The sequence below is a fragment of the Passer domesticus genome, chromosome 4 (genome assembly GCF_036417665.1).
Source record: "Passer domesticus isolate bPasDom1 chromosome 4, bPasDom1.hap1, whole genome shotgun sequence".
Lineage (NCBI taxonomy): Eukaryota > Metazoa > Chordata > Aves > Passeriformes > Passeridae > Passer > Passer domesticus.
Window position 1 is genome coordinate 39,480,799 of NC_087477.1, and position 18,744 is coordinate 39,499,542.

At 42.5% G+C, this 18,744-nt stretch overlaps 1 protein-coding gene across 1 annotated transcript in view; it reads left to right on the forward strand.

The window, feature by feature from the left end:
• The window catches only part of CENPC (centromere protein C), a 200,740-nt gene that overhangs the window by 16,876 nt on the left and 165,120 nt on the right, over positions 1 to 18,744 (forward strand). The window contains exon 18 of the mRNA XM_064419265.1: positions 669 to 738. Within this exon, the coding sequence (XP_064275335.1) occupies positions 669 to 738 (70 nt within the window). The remainder of the gene's footprint in view (positions 1 to 668; positions 739 to 18,744) is intronic.

Genomic DNA, 18,744 nt, shown 5'->3' on the forward strand with positions numbered 1-18,744 from the left:
GAAGCTGTTTTTTGGTGTTACAATGTTAAAAGTCTAGTGGATCTGCAGAGACAGTTTTGTCATCTGCTTTTTGGGAAAGCAGATTATATAAAATGCTGAAAGTTTTGTGTGACCATAAGGATCTACACTTCATTCTTCCCTGCTTTCTGATGGCCAGTCTCAGTATGGCCGGAGGGGCAATGCAGTGTGGCAGGTGATCCCTGTAATTCATTGTGCAGCTGTATATGAGTGTGAGGATGTTTTTCATTCCCAGTGTTCAGGGCCTATTAGATAATTCTATTTTGTGGTCATGTTAGTGTGCAAATCTCAAGTGCAGATCTGCAGATATGTTTCCATGTGCAGTTTTTATTGATAGTTTCTGTAGGAATTAAGTAAATTCAGTCACCTTAAAGTTTTATTGTGGGTTTTGAGAGCTGAGAGCTCATGCCTGTAACATTCTTCTCAGTAAAAATCTTCTAAGCATAGATGAAAGTAAATTACATTAGGTGTATTCCTTGTCATCTCTTTGAAATGCACTGACCTGCCTGTAAGAGTGGCATCCTAAATTAAGAGCTAATATTCCTTCTGTTACAATATATAAAATGGAACTATATTTGGCTGAAGACAGGAGAGGACTTCAAAAATTGCCAGTGGATGCTAAGGAAAACTTACTCTGTTTTTCTTTGTAGGAAATGGATATAATATACGTAATCTTCTGAATGAAGAAAGTGTTCTTCTCTTCACACAACTCAAAGACAGGTGAAGAACTTTCCGCAAAGAAGTTTGCTTAAACACTTGTCAAATTTTTGTATGTTCTGAAGTCCTTTTTACATACAAAAATGTTTGAGCAGGCCCACCCTAACATTACAAATGAATACAGAGCAGCTGAAATCAACATAAGAAGAGTTGAGGGAAAAAACCCAGAAGAATGTTGGTAGTTTGTTGTCAAACTGAAATGGCATACTGAAGGGCCTTGCTCTGCATCGCTTACTGTTCTTGTGCCATCCAGTGACAGAAAGATATAAGTATGAAATGTGTGGGTGTATTTGTTGTTCTAAATTGTATCAATATGCTTAATCTCCCTAAAGATGCTTAGCACTTGAAAAAACGTTGGCACCCTCAGCCAACATCTGATAGATAGTCTTAACGACTGCCTGGTACAACCTGCTTAGAATAATCTCTGTTTAAATGACAAACCTGCTGTTTGCATTCCAGTAATTGTTGTCTAGGAGATGGGCTGCTGCAAGGCTGCTGTGCTGGGGTCCAGCTGCCTCCTCATATGTTAACGACAGGCAACCCTTCCTTGTCTGGCAGCTGGATGATTAGTGCCTCCAATCTGAATAGGAAAATAGGAGCTCTTAAGTAGGAGCTTATCAGTTGTGTCTTTTGTGTGGAAGCTATGGCCTGATTAGCTCTGAACATTGTTGATAGCTTTATTTTGTGTAACAGTGATAGGTCATTGCCAAATGTATTACTTTAATATCTCCTTTTGATTTGCTTGCTGTGTTCCTGGATAATAATGAGGACCTTTGGGAAAGCTGTAATTATACCGTATACTCCAGAAGCCAAGTCTAGACAGCAGATGGTATACATAGCATTTGTCTCCCAAGCTCTTCGAGGTTCCTTCTGGCTGAAGATAAGGATAAACTACAGCTATTCTCATATGCTGCTTTCTCTCTCTGGTCACTGCTATCCTTGAGGAGAAGGAGATAAGGAAAATTGAATTGGAATCGTGAACTCTTAAGGACTTGAGGATTGAGCACTAACCTTGTAACCAGTCTTGGCCATGATCCTTATGCTAAATCTAGAGGATACATTAAAGTAGGAAGGAGGAATTGCCTTTCAGCTGTCAGCTAATTTCCTGTGTCTGTGAAAGGTCTTGGACATCAAGATTTCCATGCCTCTGTGTAAGATCCTTTGGATTGGAGAATTTGAGCTAATACTTTCTATCATTCTCTTTCGAGCAGTAGTTCCTGTGGTTAGTGCTTATATAGACTGACAGTGGAAATACTTGGTAGGAGTTGTGTGCTGTCTTCATTCATAGCTAAGGCACACGTAACTCTGAGAAGATGAAACAGGAACATGCCTATTGCTATTTAGTTCTGTCTTGAAACAAACTGTTTACTGTCAGAGTTCAGACTATACAGAAAGTCCTTTTCTTTTCCAGCCTCAACTTTTGTAAGTAGTTTAAGAGTTAAAAAGAAAAAAAATAATTTATATCACTAGCTATACATTTGATGTTGGCAGCTCTTCTAAATTTTGGGCTTGGGTTGGTGTCTTCAAGGTCAGCAAGATTCAAATAATGTCCTTCCTGTGCTGGAGCCAAACCAGCTACCAGATGGGCACACATGCTGTCTCACTGCTTGAGGGGATCCCACCCACTAAAACGTTTAGTTTTTAAGTCTTTCAGCTCCTCAGGCCTACAGAGATCTGGAACTTTGCCACTTGGAAAAAGTACAGGGCTAGGATTAAACCTAAGACTGCTTCTAACCGAAGCAGGTCTCTCAGCAGTCAGGCCATGGATGTGATGGTCTCTGATCCCAGCAGCAAATTGGTTCCAGTTAAAGATGAGAACAAGAAAACTTTTCAGTTGTGTTAATAGCCAGGGAGTTCTGAACAAAAATGCCCTGCAGATTCTTTTCTGTGTTGCTTGTCTGCAGATTGAGTAGCAGAAGGGTGGTTACTTAAGGGGTTAGTGTAGGTAACTTAGGTGTATGGACTACAGGGCTCGTGGTCCTAAAGCAGAGTGTGGGTGGATGCTGTGGCAGAACTCAGCAGGCTGTTACTTGCCATGGATGTGTTCCATTTGGTGGGCTGGGATGAGAAGTGATGACAGTGTCATCGCATCAGGCACAGATGTGTCTTTGCCCCCTGCAACTTGGCAACAAGATCGTGAGGGGGTTTTCTTCTGAATCAAAAGAAAGAAGTTCTTCAGGATGCTTTCTAAAGCAGATTTAATGTGTGCAGACATTTTCCTGACACAGGCTGGAAAGTGCAGATGTTCAAATGCAGATTTCAGGTCAGCATGCCTGTTGGTGTTTTCCTAATTCTGTGGCTGGGAGTTTCAAGGAGAACAGGGCAGATTTGGTAGAGTATGTCACTTCTTAGGCTGGATGGTTTTGTTGCTCTCTGGCTGGTTGGTTTCTCGAGAGAAATGTCCTGTGCAGTTTGCAGAGAACATTTTGTAGCTGGACTACATCTGAATATTTTGTGGTTTGCTTTTTTTAAGAAGCGATGTCAGGTTCATTAAGGGATGTTTTCTGGAATATTGCTCTGGTTTAGCAACAATTCTATTTTTTGTCAGTAGATGGGGCTTCAAGCACAGCTCTTAGTCCTTCACTGGCCTCTGTGCTCATTAGGGTCTGGTTTTTGAAAAGCAGGAAAAACAGTGTGTTACAGGTGGCGATAAATTTAGTTGAATTTTCTTGCAAGGAGATGTACCTCAGCTGCCATTCACTGTAAGACTTAACTACTGAAGGTTGCTACTTGTTGCAGCTACTTGCACAAAATTGTTCTTTAAAACATTAGTACACAGCAGGACCTGGGTTGTTCGCCGTTGATCTGGATTGCGTTTCAAATTTTTTTCTTCAACTTGGCACTTGTTAGAAATTTGCTGCTGTGTCATTAGCCTAAATATAGTGTGAGGAGGTGCAGGAGAATCTTCTGATTGCCAGGACTCCTATGGCTGCTGAGTTCTACAGTGGGTCAGTCAATAATCAGTTGCTAGTCAGAAGCAGCAGCTGATGTTTCACCTCTGCCTGGTCTTGTTTTGGTTCCTGCTTCCTACATTTTTGTGTACAGCAGGCCAAATAGGATATTGCAAAGAAATAAGCCTTTTTTTGAAATGTGAGAAGTTAGTGTTCTACCTGCATACCTGGGATTCTTTTTGCCAGCCTATTTTCTGCTCTGCTGAGTTACCTCACTTCCACTGGCTACTGTGGTTTAGTCAGGTGTTTGTGGAGCTAGGCTGAAGTTGATTAACCAGTGTTACCTGTTGTGAAGTTGGGATCTTTGTCTTGAAAAAGACAAAATGTGGGATACACTTACTGTTCCTGGAGGATACATACTGATATCCTAGTGGCTATCCCTGTTTTTCAGTATTTTAATTCATTGCTTTCTATCAGCAGTAATTGAGAGAGCTGGAAACAAAAGCTTTATGTTAATAGGTTCATGCATTCTATAGCAGGTACTATGGTAACATCCAGGGGCTTCTTTTAAGAGGCTTAACTGAGAAGTCATATCATAATAAAAAGCCACAGCTTTGAAGGCTGTGGCTCCCTTCAAAAAAATTACTGGTTAGTAGGCTCTTTTGCAAATCCATCTTTTTGTAGTTTCATTTAGTTAGAAAGCTGTTCCTGTTTTACTAAACAAAGCTTTTTGAAGCTTAAATTAGCAGAAGAGTGATTGCAGAGCAGTCAGATGTGTATGCACATCCATATTTGTACAGCTCTGTAAACCTAAAATAGGAGATTGTAAGCTGAGTAATTACAGACAAAATAAACAGGACCAATAAAACAAACTTGAGGCACATGTACAGCTTCTTCTATTTTGCGAGTGCACAACTAAATTGGTTATCTGCAGATGATTTTAAATTAACATTTGGGGAATGCAATAAACCTAAAGAGCTATTTCCTCATTTCATAACAGTTGAAAAGGCATTTCAGCATGAAGGAATATTTCTTGTATTTCTACTGCTGTATAGACTCTGCATGATGTCTTTTGTAATACAGAATTTACTTTAAGTGGTGATTGATTGCAGGTGATGCATCTAACTGAAGAGCATGGGCCATGCCTCTTTTAATGTATTGACAGCTGTTGTAACTGAACATTTCCTTGTCAGAATCCTGTCACTTCACAGATGTTCACAAATATAGTCAGATGAGATCTCAAAGGCAAACTTTTCGGGTTGCATGGATGAGCTTTAGTTAGGATTTGACAACCAAAGTGAGTCCTATGGTCCAGTTCTAAGATGAAAACATGGTTGATTGTCAGTCAGAACAGTGGGCTGCAGATTATTAGAAACAAATCTGTTAAAAGGTTTGTCTGCAGAGCTGTTCTGTGTTTTTAAGCCCACTCATAAAGCTCCTGTTCTGATCTGCTTCATTTGAGCTTCTGTGCCCAAGTAAAGGTACAACACCAAGGGTTGTAAAACCACAGGTACTTTGCACTCCTGCAGTCCTGTTTGGAGCACAAGAGCAACAGTGATTGAAACAAGGAGCTGGAAGAAACAAAGTGTTTACTTTGTCAGCTTGACTGTTGAGATGCAAGTCTAAAAGTGTTGACAGAAATAATTATTAATGTCTAGAATAAGATTTTTTTATTTCTCTTTTCAGCTTGATAGGTAAGGACTTTTAAATTTGAAAACTGAAGAATTCCAGTACTCTTGACAAATATTTAGGAAGTTTATTAAATGGATATGGTAGCTGTTACCACACATTATTTCATTAGCTTATTAAATTTTTTCACTGTGATGGTGTTTAAAGATGCCTTTTCCTGTGTTTTCAGTAACAGTATCTGAAATGAGAATTGATCAAGATGGCAGATGCATGGTAACGCTGTGAGGGTGTCTTCTGGAGTCCATGTGCTGTAAAAAGAGGGAGGGGAAGGGAGTGATGAGAGGTGTGAATGTAATGAAGAACCCTATGGTAGTGCTCAAAGACTGACTGGTCTAGATTATGCAAAGCATTTTCAGTGAAGCTCAATAGCTTTGAAAAGATTGATATGGAAAAGGTGTTCTGGTGTTGGTGCCACAGAGACACAGCTGTCTCTGCTGGTAACCCACACTCCTGGTTTGGGATTCTAGTAGTGATCTGATCACCTGCATTTAAGAACATTATGTCATCTTATCTAAAACTACAGGGTTCAGCTAATGAGCGTGATGTATAAACCACCTAAGAAGAGGTCTGAAATTAATGAATTTTATCCTTTCTTTATGTTAGCAACACTTTTGTGTTGTAGTACAGTGGGGGTAATTACAAGAATTGAAAGTTAATTACAAAAAAGTTTTTTTCAAACACTATCTGGACTTGAAATTTTATTGCTGACAAAGAGGGGGCTCCCCTAGGATGCAGTAGCCTATTCAGTGAAGAAACTGAGCACTTCTCCTATATTTCAGTTAGTGCCAAGTGAGCTCTGAGGCTAATTAATCAAAACAAATTCACAATTAAGCCCAGGAAGGAAGACTAATTAAGTAGACAGTTAAGAAAAGTGCTGAAGAAGGGAGCAACCTTAAGGGGAAAGTATGAGACTCCCTGAACTGGCCCATGAAGGACAATTAAGTGATAATTGCAGAGGCCTTTTTGCATCTAGCAAATGCTGTCTGCCTTTTATTATGGCTGATTTTCTTAGTAGAAGCAGACATTTGCCTGATGAGCAGCTAAGCTCTACCATGCACTTTTAAGGTAATTCACAGGTAAAGCAGAGAGGTTGCTACAGCTATAAATTAGAACTCAGCTCCCAGACTTGAACAGTATTTTAGATAGTGAAGAAGCCCCACTGAATTTTAAAGACAAACATAATGTTTACTTTATTTCCCTCTTCATTTTGTGGCATACCAAGTCCATGTTAGCATCCTGTTTAACCTTTCAGACAAATTACATTGAGTGAACTATCAGAATTTAGAATAGCTTAATTTTGTTCAGTTGCTTACCCCACTGAAGCTCACAGAATCATTACCTTATCATGAAATGACTTCTGCTGCTTATGGCCTTGTATTTGGTTTGTATGGCCAGGTTTTCATAGTGGTGGGGCTGATTACTGGGATGGCTTCTGTGGGAAACCAGTAACAGCTTCCCTGTGCCTGACAGAGCCAATGCCAGACAGCTCCAGTGCCAATCTGCCACTGGCCAAGGCTGAGCCTACCAGAGTTGCTGGTAACTACTCTGTGGTAACATTTAGAATGAAAAAAATGTTACTGTGCAGAAGTAATTATTGCAGAGAAGAGAGGAGTTGAGGATATGTGAGAGAAACAGCCCTGTCCACACCCAGGTCAGTGCAGAAGGCGCCGGGATGAGATCCAGGCACTGGAGCTGAGATTCCCTTGCAGCCTGTGACAGTAATGGGTGAGTGATCTCTCCCTGTCCTCATCTCAACCCAGGAGCCTTTCCTTGTATTTCCTCTTGCCTGTCCAGCTGAGCAAGGAGAGTTATAGAGCAGCGTTGGTGGGCACCTGGCATCCAGCCAGGGTCAGCCCACAGTCCTGCACTCATGCTGCATGATACATTTATGGGTTTTGCTGGAAAAAAAAAAAAAAAAGAGGAGGAACCTACAACACTGGTATTATTTTAACTGAAAATATTTTAAATTTTCTTATGAAGAACTTTTTAAGTTATCAAAACTATCGCTGATAAGATGCTGAGGTTTTTAGATGAGGTGCAAGCCCTAGATTTCCTGCATCCCTCCTTGCTAATTTCCATTGAACTGGGATGCTAATGAAGTACAAAACCTCTCTTAATTTATTTGACTTAGCATGGGCTATAGATTTGCATAAGTGTTCCCTTTTTTCTCCCCCCTCATATCTGGAACTTGAATTATTGCAGAAATTACAATGGAGAGGTCTCCTCAAGTATTTATTGAAATGTTGATAATAATTTCTTTTTTTAATGAAATTCCATGTGAACACTATACCACTGTGATGTACTGTGTATTTATATGCAAGTTGGCAGTTGTCTTCTTGAAGTATCTGCCCAAAAAACAAAAGTTCACTTTTGTCTCTTTTTTTTTTCCTCCTTCTCTTGGAACAGGCTGCAGGATGAGACATTCACCTGCTGCTGTTTCAGCTCAGCTGTTCCATCAAGTTTCAATCTGCTCCTTCATTTTTTGTCTTGCTGCCTAAACTAATTTCCTGCCCTATTTGGATGCATTTTCCTTACCAAAGGTTTCTTTTCTGTCTTTTTGCCACTTGCAAGGATGGAATAATTTTTATCTCAGTTCCAGGTGTTTGAATAATTTCAGAAGGTTCCTTTGCTACCTCTCCTGCAAGTTTTGTACAGGGTCTGGCATAGCTTCCAATTTTCACCCTCGGAGAAGTGATGCAAAGCTTTCTTTGGCCTCTATTCTTTGAAGGACTTTTGTGTAGTTTCAGTCCCAAGAAGGTTGGCTTAGGATGTCACTGGCAAGGTGTTTGCTATTGTCATCATCTGCCGTTTTTCTGGCTGCAGAAGCAGAACTGAGACTGCTTCAGGCCCACTTGGTTGCCCTTGAACCTCATCCATCTGCTGAGGCTGGCTCTGCAGCGCTGGAAGAATCCATCCTAGCACCATTCCCCATGGCCAGACTTACCCTGGAGCACTGTAGTATTGTGCTTTTTGCTCCCTTAGAGCACTAATTCAGCGTGCTGGTGACTACCTTTGCCTTGGCACAATCTTGATGCGTGTCTGCCATCACTTGGGCACCACGCCATACCCTGATTTTGTATTGGCAAGCTAGTCCAGGCATTCACCTGCTCTTATATCTTCATTCCTCTTGCCAGTGGGAATGCTGCCTGGCATCAGCTGGTTTTGGCACAGAGGTGTGCCCACTGCTGTATACGTGGGTGTGGATCTCATGTGCCCTCTCACACCCTCTTGCTGCTTGACTTTTCTGGTAAATTCCAGGAGAAAGTAATCTTCCTGGTTTTTTAGTGTTTCTGTGGTGTCTACGGGGTCTGGACTGAAAGAGCTGTGTTGGGTGGCCCCTCAGGATCAAATTCATCCATTTCTCTCGGTGATGAGGCTGAGACCTGGCCAAGCATGTGACATACCCTTCCATGTGGAACAGTTCTGTCCATGAAGTTCAGATCCCAACATCTCCGTTTTACCATTCGTAGTGCTGTGGGTGGAAGTGTGTATTTGCAAAGTATATCAGAGTGTTGGTGTACACGCTTGGCATCCTCATTCTTCTTGCTGTGGTTACTGCAGAGAGGTCAAGAGGTGTAGAAGAGATCAGGAAACAAGCTCATGTGAGGGGAAAGAGCTTATCTGAATCCAGGGCAGCCGACTCTTGGTGGTGGTGCTTGAGCAGAAGTGTTGGATCAAATGACTTCCAGAGGTCCCCTCTGACCTCAGACATCCTGTGAAGTTGCAACCTGTGCTATGGAAGCTGCTCTGCTACAAGTTTAGTTCACACTTTTGTTGGGAAGACTCTTATTTCTGTACCCCTCAAGTGGAGAACAGTCTTGTTCCATGTCACACCGGTATTGCCACCAGAGTGTGGGGTGTCCCTGAGCCCCAGCCACTGCCAAACAGCGAACCACTGCCATCCCTTTCTCCACACTAAAGGACAAAATGTGCACATTAGAGTCACAAGTGTCAGCTTTAACCTCGCCTTTCTGGTCTTGGCTCTAAGGAGTCCCTCTAGGGCAGACACATACCTGGGTTTGATGAGAAGCCCACTGCTCAGTTTGGGCGAATTAGCTAACACTTTTCTGCATATACACCCCCAAGCATTTTACTGTATTTGGATGGTGGCTTTTGGATAGTGGCTTTTTATTTTCACCTGCAATTCTTAACAGCAGTCTTTATTCTCTGCATGGGCTTTAAACCAGTTGAAAATTTGGCATGTTGCACAGTCCAAGCTATCAAGTTTCTGCTTTTCCCACATAACTCTACATGTGGAGTAGCAGTCCTCAGCTGTCACTTGATGTGGGGAATTGCATCAGATATGCTCTCAGCAAGCATTTTAGTTCCTGGTTATTTTCCCTACTGTCAGCAGCTTCTTGTGACATTTGGAACTGCAGACCAGAGATTGTGAACCATTTGTGTAAACCCAAGTTAAAGGGAATTCAAATAGATGCAAGATCTTTATATAAATAACAAGAAACTCATATTCACATTAACTACTGAGGCCTCTTGGTCCTTCACAAGATATATTTCGTATTTGAGGTAGCTTAGGAAAATACCCGGAGAGCAAGTGTCAGTGCCACAACCAGGTGTGGCTTTGACAGCTCCAGGTTTTGCACAGATGAACACATTTGTCAGAGACCACTATTAGTGAAATTAAATTAGGCTAATGTGCTCTGTTGAGTATAATTGAAATGATACTAATGTTTTTATTGATTTGCCACTGGAGTAGGTGAATGCTGTGATGTCCTTGCTGCTGTGAGTACAATTTGCAGTTGTTCCACTTTACTGTATTGTAACTCTCCAATATTATGGCACAGATAGGCCTGTTTTTAACTGTGTTAATTTGAACTAATTGCTGGGTTTTTTTATAATTTAGAACAAGACCAAGAAATGTGTTTTTGGACACCTCTTCCCCATAACTTTACCTGCAAATTGAAGATCATCTAATGCAGAGGAGTTCTAAAGAACATTGAACATTTTCATCGGACACCCCAGTTATAGGGGCATGTTGTTTCATTGATCTTAAAGATCTTTCTTCAGTGTAAATGGTAAATAGTTTGTTATGAATTATCTTTTCTTTTGTATCAATAAATGTTAAGTAATGCAAACCAGTTTTGATTTCTTTGATTTTAAATAATTTTAGAATCAGTTTTCTAGCATTCCATGTGGTTTTGAAAATGCAGGTAATTGCATGAATTTGACTTGTAAATATTTATGAATAACTATGTGAGTTATCTTGAGTGGCTTCAAAGATGTCATGAACTGAAATGTTTCACTGTTTCTATAGAATTGTTGAAACATTCAAAGGGAGTTTGAAAGTAGAATAGTTTTCAAGGGATCAAGTTATGGAATCATTAAGGTTGGAAAAGACCTTTAGGACCGTCCAGTTCAACCACTATCCCAGCCCTGCCAAGTCCATCACTGCAGCATGTCCCTGAGTGCTATGTTTTTTAAATACTTCCAGGGACAGTGATACCACATCCCTGGCTAGCCTGTTTCAGAGCCTGACCACCCTTTCAGTGAAGAAACTTTTCCTAATATCCAGTGTAAACTTCCACCGGTGTAACTTGAGGTCATTTGCGCTCATCCTGTTACTTGGGCAAAGAGACCCACCCTCACCTGGCTACAGGCTCCTTCCAGGTGGTTGTAGAGAGAAGGGTACCTCTGAGCACTTGGCCTTGTTGAACCTCAGATGACAATGGAGGTGAGATTTGGAAAACAGTTGACAGTGGCTTTGGTTGCAGTTTGGATCCCTGATGTTCCTGCCAAACTTACACAGAAATATCTGGTTGGAATGGTGTATGATTATTTTGGTTTTCAAGTAAATCATAATCAGAGCCACATTCTGCTGCAGCATGTTATCATTCAGGGCTCTTCATATTTGGTATGTGATGACTTATGCTCTCCTCCACATTTTGTACAAAATTTTCAAGGTGTTTCCATTTAGCTGGAGATGGTGCTCCCTGAGAACAAATCTTGCCTAGTCATCAGAGTAAAATAAAATAAAAACACCACCCATCCCTTCAAGGAAAACATGGTTCATTAGTTTTTCATTTGCCAGGAGCATCAGTTTTTAATGTTTTTCCCTTTCCCTTTATCTCCTGGGAATATCAGTCTGCATAGATCTATTATTAATTCCACAGCAACGAGCTCATTTTATCAAAAATCTTTACAGTGGGTAGTAAAAGTAGGTCTCTGCGAGAATTATTTAATATCCAAATTGAACTCAAGTGTCCTATGGATATTGTTGGGTGGCTGTTGTTGTGGTTGGTTGTTTTTTCCTAAAGCATCTTTGCCTCATCTGAAGTCACTGTTTTCTATGATCAGGTGAGTGTTGTAGGATTGTCCAGCATTTAAAACTCGGGAGTCTGGATGAGTATTAAAATAATTCTGGAACCAAAATAATTTTTGGAGGTGGAAGGGTGAGGAAAAATCCTCTTGAATAGCAGCATATACTATGAATGATACTGTATTGTTGTATAAGCATTGCAAAGAAGGGAGCAAGAGAGGTTTTCCACTCTTGGAAGGTTCTGGAAGCTCTGTTTATAGCGTTCATTCCTGTCAGCCATGCCCCAGGAGCAATGGTGAGCATTTTACTGGCAAGAGCCTTGCTGGAGGGCAGGATTTCCACTGCAGTTCTCGTGGTTCTTGAAGCCCTGTCTCATTTCCAGTAAGTATTTGCCATTCACTGAAGCAGCAGAGAACCTGGCTCTACAGCTCAGCCTCCTGTGGCCCCTTCTGTGCACCTGGGTAAGGCCCCACCCATCCTGGTGCCTGGTGTGCCTGGGTGTGCAGCTCGGGAAGGGGAGGGTGAGGCTGGTGTTTTCCAGAGAGCCCAGACCTGGTGTGGCCTGAGGGCAGTGTAGGTCACTGTGGGATCCCTCCAGGGCAGGACCTGGCTCTGGAGTCTCTTTCCTCACCCTGAGTCGCTCAGACAGAGCTCTTTTGCTTGTGGTCTGACCTGAGGAATGGTTGCTGCTTATGTTCTTAGCAGTGTTTAGGAGATGCTTTCACTCAGAACAGTCTCATAGTTTCTTGTTAATTGGTTCAAACCAATGCATCAAACAGAAACTGCAATAACCACATAGATCATGTGCTGTATTTTGATAATCAAGAAGATTGTTTTTTTCTTTTACCTGCCCTAACCTGTAAGAATCAGAACATTTTCTCTTCCTATGCCAGTTAGACTCAGTCATAACTTAATAGAAGGAGGGCAGTTCCAGTAAAACCTGCACAATGACACAACAGAAATGCTTTGTAAGCAAGGAGCTTTTTCTGTAACATGGATGTATCATTTGGAGTTTGTCATGTCCCTGGACAGTCACAGTTTGAGGAGCTATAAGAAGTGATAAACAGGTGAGGTGCACAGTTCATGAGGGCACATTAGAAGATGAGGCTGAATTTTTTTTGCATGTGAAAGAATTAAATCTTTTTATCTTAGGGGATAGAAAGCAAAGTGTGGGTCTTAAAAATTACCTTTCCCTACTGCACAGCAGGAGGAGGTGGGGTATCCTGTGGCTCGTACCAAGCAAAGGTGCTGGTGTTTATACAGTAGCCCAGTTTTGGGCATGGCATGTGCCACAAGCCACAGAGTCACTGCTTGGGGATTGCCAAGCCAGTTCTGAGCTCTGTTTACTTGTGCTGTGACACATGTGGGCATAAAGGCACTTGCTTGTACTCGGGGCTTGGGAGCAGCCATGGAAGCTTCACGTTGTTGAGTGGTGGTGGAAGAGATTATTAAAAGTCAAATTTATTACGTTTTTGGCAGCTCAGTGTTGGTTTTACCATTTGAGACTCTTGTGTATTTTCAGTATCTTGAGTTAAACAGTTTCTCTCCTGTAGGAAGCCACTTGGTCACACTGGTATGTGGTCTGCTGGTGCACATCTGTGACTGCTTTCTCATGGGATTCAGCTGTTACTAAAAAAAGATTTTCATTCCTCTGCAGATAAGCAGGTTTTACTTGTCTGTTAAGGATAGTGTGATTTCTATTTTTATTTTTTCTTCTTTTCTGTTTTCTGCTGAGTCTTATCCATATGCATGCTTAACTGAAAGGCTATATATCAAACCAGTGCCAAACGTTTTGTGGCCTAAGGAATTAAGATGAAAGTGAGTATGGTGCAGACAGCTCTCCTGGCTGCCTCTCTTCACACTGAGGAGAGCTTTCCTGTGCTATAATAGCCTTGCTTTGCTTCAGGTGCTGCCCCAGCCTGGTGAAGTTCTGCCACACACCAGTCCTGCTGCCATTGCATCTGCTTTCTACTGCTCTGAGATCCCAGTCTGTGTAAGAGACACAGAGAAGCCCATTTCCAGCTCAGCCTGATTGTATTTAATATTTTTTCTTTTTTTTTTCTTTCCTCATGAAGGAAGTAAATAGAACTAATCTGTGGGATTTACAAATGGGAGTTCAGCCAGCCCTGATAAGGATCCATGGTCCTGAAGTCCTGTGCTTGATTATTTTACATTTATGTCATTAAAATCAGGCTGCTTTAGGTTACTCTGCTAAATGTTGCAGAAAAAAAGGCACTTCAACCAGCACTGAGCCAAGGATACTTAAGCAGAAGGTAGCCTGGTAGCTTTCCTGCTGCTGGTTGCAGTTCTGCCATACAGGCGCATAAGGAAGTGGGTGAGAACGCTTCTGAACTCACAAAAAGTATTGAAGTGGTGGCTTTTGGATGTTGGTCTTTTCCCTTCTCTCCCTGAAAGGAATGCAGCCAATTTGACCAAAACAAATGAGTCAGAAGATTGCATGTGTTTTCAAAAAAAATGTTTTTTTCAGATTTTTTATGCAGCTCACATCACCTTGCTCTGAATGAATGAATGAATGGTGGTGTTGTGTTGCTGTGTTGTTTTGGCATGGGGGTTGTTTGCACTTTTTTTGGCAGTTCAGCCTCCAAAGAGACTTCTAATAGCAACTCCCTGTAACCTTGGCAAGCACAGAAACTGCTTATATGAATGCAGGAGCAAGTGGACACAAAACCAAGTCAAAATACACTCAAAGTAAGTTTTGAAGACTTTTTTTCTCATGTTTGAGAATGCCTGTTGCTCTTTTCCTTTTTCCTGTGTGCCACAGTTCCCAAGGGCCAAGCGTCTGCAGAGGATCGCAGACACATTCTGAGAGCTGGCAGCAGGACCGTGCCTCTGCTGAAGGCCAGCCAGGCAGCCCATTCCATGTGGAGGGTGGAGGTTCCATCTGCCTTCCACCATCTCCAGACTGCTGTGACAGATGCTGTTTCCCAGGGAGCAAATCTTGCTGCGTTGCCCTGGGCTCCTGAAGGCAGGCGTTGGAGGAGGGAGGAAGCCAAGCCAAGCTTACGGAGTTATTGGAGGGATGGAGAGAGATTGTACCCAGCCAGAGGAGGACAGCACCAGCACCCCTGCCCTGCTCAGGAGGATCTGCTCATTGCTGGTGTGCACAGTTCTGCTGGGGGCACTGTTTGCTTTTCCAGCTGGCCCTGATTTTGAGGGTTCTGCTCTGCCCAGTAAGATGTCTTGCTGCTGTCTGTTATCCAGTAGCTCTGCGCTGAGCCTTCTGCCCTCCATTCACTCACCTTCCTGTGATCCTGCATGGTGCTTTTTAAATTCTTGTTTGTATTTTTAATGAGTTGAGGAGAGGTGTCATCTTGTTTATATCCATGGAAACTGGAGCCATGGGTTTTGAGTCATTAAATTTATACCTAGGCAGGACTGCTGTTGCACTCACTGCCTGCTGCATACAGACATATATTTTCATTTTGAGAGCTTGTGTTTAAAGACAGCAACTGAAATCCTGGTTTAGATTGTTCTTCACAGCCAAACTGCTGTTTGCTGAATGCTGCAAGAGTTAACTTTCAGTGGAGCACATACAATGGTATCAAGTTTCTAGCCCAAATGTAAAAATGTAGTGCCTCTGCAGGTGAAATTTTATTTCTTTTGTGGGAGACAAGACAGGAGCTCACTAGAATGGGAACATGTGTAGGAAAAAAACAATATTTAACTCAGTCTCTTCCCTGAATGATAGCAACACCGAGACTCTGTACATATGTGATACAGAATAGTCATCCTTTTTCATCACATGCCTTGCATTTCTTCACCAGGTATGTATTCAAGCCCCATGTGGGCAGGGGTGTGTTTGGCTGTGTTCTGTAAATGAAGTTTTGTGATCACAAGACATAGCTTCTGTTTTCCACTAGAGGCCAATGAAGTGCAGGACAAGGCTCCTGCAAGGCTTTCAGGGAAAACCCCATCTTTTCTCCCTTCCGGACCTGTTGCTGAACAGTGGTATCTCCATCTTGATGACTATGTATTCTTTTAGAAGTGGTTCTCCCTCTAATGAAGTGGAATTAAATTGCTGTCTTCCTCTCAGAATTTTGTTCCCAAAACCAAATTCAGAAAGTTCAAGAATTGGCATCTTGATTTGCTGATATGTGTTCCTTCCACATTTTCAATTCCTAGCTGTTAACTATGCAGCAGGCTCCATGGAATAAAGGGCACATGAAAAAGGCAGTGAAAACAGTGAGTAATGCCAGTGTCTGGGACTTTAAAGTACCATTTTTGAAAATGGTACATCTTGAGAGACTACATTTTACTGGGGAGCTTCCTAAATTTTTTGCTTACAAGTGACCAAGGCAATGAGATCCCACTCCAGCTGAGGCAAAGGGTCTTGTCCCTACCCTGACATAATTCTGCCCGAGTGCCTTGGTCTCCTGACTCCTCAGGTCATATCTGAGTCCTAAGTAATAACACTGGTCTTTTACAAAGTTTTTGAGAGGTCCAGAGCAGCAGAAGTCCTCAAATGTGATGCTGGTGGTGCCAGCTCTGTGTCAGAGACAGAAGAAGCCATCTAGGATAATGTTTCTTTGCCTAGGAACTACCCCCTAGGAACTACATTTTCTGTCCCAAGTGAAGAATAATGCTGCCTAATGTGTTGGTTAAAGCCAAAAATATTTACAGTAAGACAAAGGCTCTGCATGGGGCATTATCTTGGAAGATGGTTTAGGATTTTGTTGCCGCCTGACAGAGGTGCCTTTTGGGTGGCACATATGTGTGAGCCACTCTGGATGCCACACTGCTGGGCCTGGCTAGAGCACTGTGCTTTGGCTGCTGATCCTAAACCTGGATTTCTCTGGGGGTTGTAGGAAACCTGACTTTAGAGGGAGTTGGGCTTCTCCTTTGGAAGGATAGATACTGCTATGAATAGGCTGCCATGGTAGGAAGCAAACCTGAAGTGGGATTGCAGCTCAGAGTGTTGCCTGAGCTAGCTCTAATCACGTGGTGGCATGGCTTAATGTAGCCCTTTGAGCTAGGGCACACCCATGGGCCCCCCAAGATTTATCAGTATCTGCAAGCCCCTGACCCAACCCAGGAGCCAAAAGGGCTCTGCTGCAGCCTTTCTGTGGTTAGAGAGGGGAGGTCAAGCCCAGGAAAATGCTGCACTGACAGGCTGTAACCCATGAGGTGTCTCCTCCAACTTCATTCATCTGCTGTCTGCAAAGGATTTCCTAATGTGGCAAGATGGGCTGCATTGAAGTTTATACCACAGAACATGGTAGCTGGCTCTCCCAGAATAAATGGTGTTTGCAGTATTGCACTGTTTGCTAGGCAGGGGCCTCTGGAAACCGCCTCTGAGTTGCCAGTGGCTTCAGTGAATATTGAACACCTTACTGTCAAGTGCAGAAAGCTGATTTATTACTATTATTTACTCCTCATTAGCACTGATGTAACACAGCAGGGAATCGAGAGCAGCAGCAGCTTCCTGGCCGTTATCTGATGCTGCTGATGGCCATGTGTGTGCTGTGCTATGGTGTTATGTTTGTGCAGGACCTGAGATCGGGGGGGTAGCAGCTGGCAAAAATGAGGGAAAAATGGAAGAAAAGGGAATCTAGCTTAGCTTTATTTATCCCCTGGTGCAAGTAGTATCAGAAACACTCATACAGTGTATCACATAAATTGAAAAATAAGTAGGAAGTGAGACTGACACATCAGCTTTCAGTCTAAAAGAGTCTACAGCTATTTTTGAAAAATGAGCAGTTTTGTGTATTACTGGTCACACATACTGTTTAATTTTCCTTGTTTTCCTGTTTTGCATCTTCTCTTTCTCTCATAGGTGGATGTCAAAGTGTCACTGGGAATTAATGCTAAATGCTCAGTACCTGTTTTAGAATAGAATGATAGAATCATTGATGATCATTGACCTAGCAAACAGTGCTGTCCCATCCATGACAATGCTGTGGGAAGCACTGTCCAAGGTTTTACTTGAAGTTCAGGTAGACAACATCCACAGCTTTTCCCTCATCCACTAGTCAGGTCATCTGGTCACAAAAGGAGATCATGTTGGTCAAGCAGGACCTGCCTCTTGTAGTCCTGTGCTGGCTGGGCCAGCTCCTCTGGTTGTCCTGTCTGTGCTGTGTGATGGTGCTCAAGACGATGTCTGTAAACTTCTCCAGCACTGAGGTCAGGCTGACAGACCTGTGGGTGTCTTATTTGTTCACCTCCTGTCAGCTGGGGCCTCCCCGATTAACCAGGACAGCAGGTAAATGATGGGAAGTGGCTTGGTGAGCCACTTTGTGTTCAGATGTACCTGAAAGATTAGGACCTTATGATACAAGGTGCTGTGCAAACAAAAACTCCAGAATCTCTATTCTACAATGTTTATATTGTAACTGACAAGGGGAAAATAATTATGTCATTTTCCTGGTGTTTGTACACTCATTGAAACAGTGGGGCCACCTTTATAAACTGGTTAATATTAATTCTTCATTTTCTGAAGAATGGTGTTACAGGGTGACTGCCTTGCTGTAACTGAAACACTGTAAAGCAGGTGTGTAGAAAAAACTACCCAGTTTCTTGGTGGAGCTTCAAGACAAGTACATCTCTCTGGTGAGGTCTGCCACAACAGAAATGTTCAAATTAGAAAAGGGGCTTGGGCCATTTTCCTAGCTTTAACTGCAAGATGCTATTTCTCTTGGCAGGTGACAGCACCTTTCTGCCCAGCTGTTTCACCCTCATGTAAAATGGGTGATTTGGAAACTTGCGCTTCAGCAGCAGTGGAGGAAGAGCCTAGGTTTGACAGCTGCTGAGCAGAGGCAGTGACTCTTGCATCATGTGTGATGCACAAATGGGGGATACTTTTAATGCTTCTTAATATGTTAAATTAGAGGAATGTTCAGCCCTGTTTTCTTGGTGCAGGTCTTAATTCTAGAGGTTAATTTTTTCCAGGGAGTAAGTTCCTGCTCCGTACAGCAGAGACTGACTTGGGGTGGAGCTGGCAGCCCTCTAGCCGTGCTCAGGCTGTGGCACATGGAGGTGGCAGTTCTGTGTTTGGCCAAGGCAGAGATGCTGGCATCGATCCTCAGCTGCCATTCAACTCAAGCCAACAACTGCATCGGGGTGCACTTCAAGCTGCGCTGACTGGGAAAAGTACTATTAGATCAGTGCATGTTGTATTTTATCCTAAGCCTTTTATGC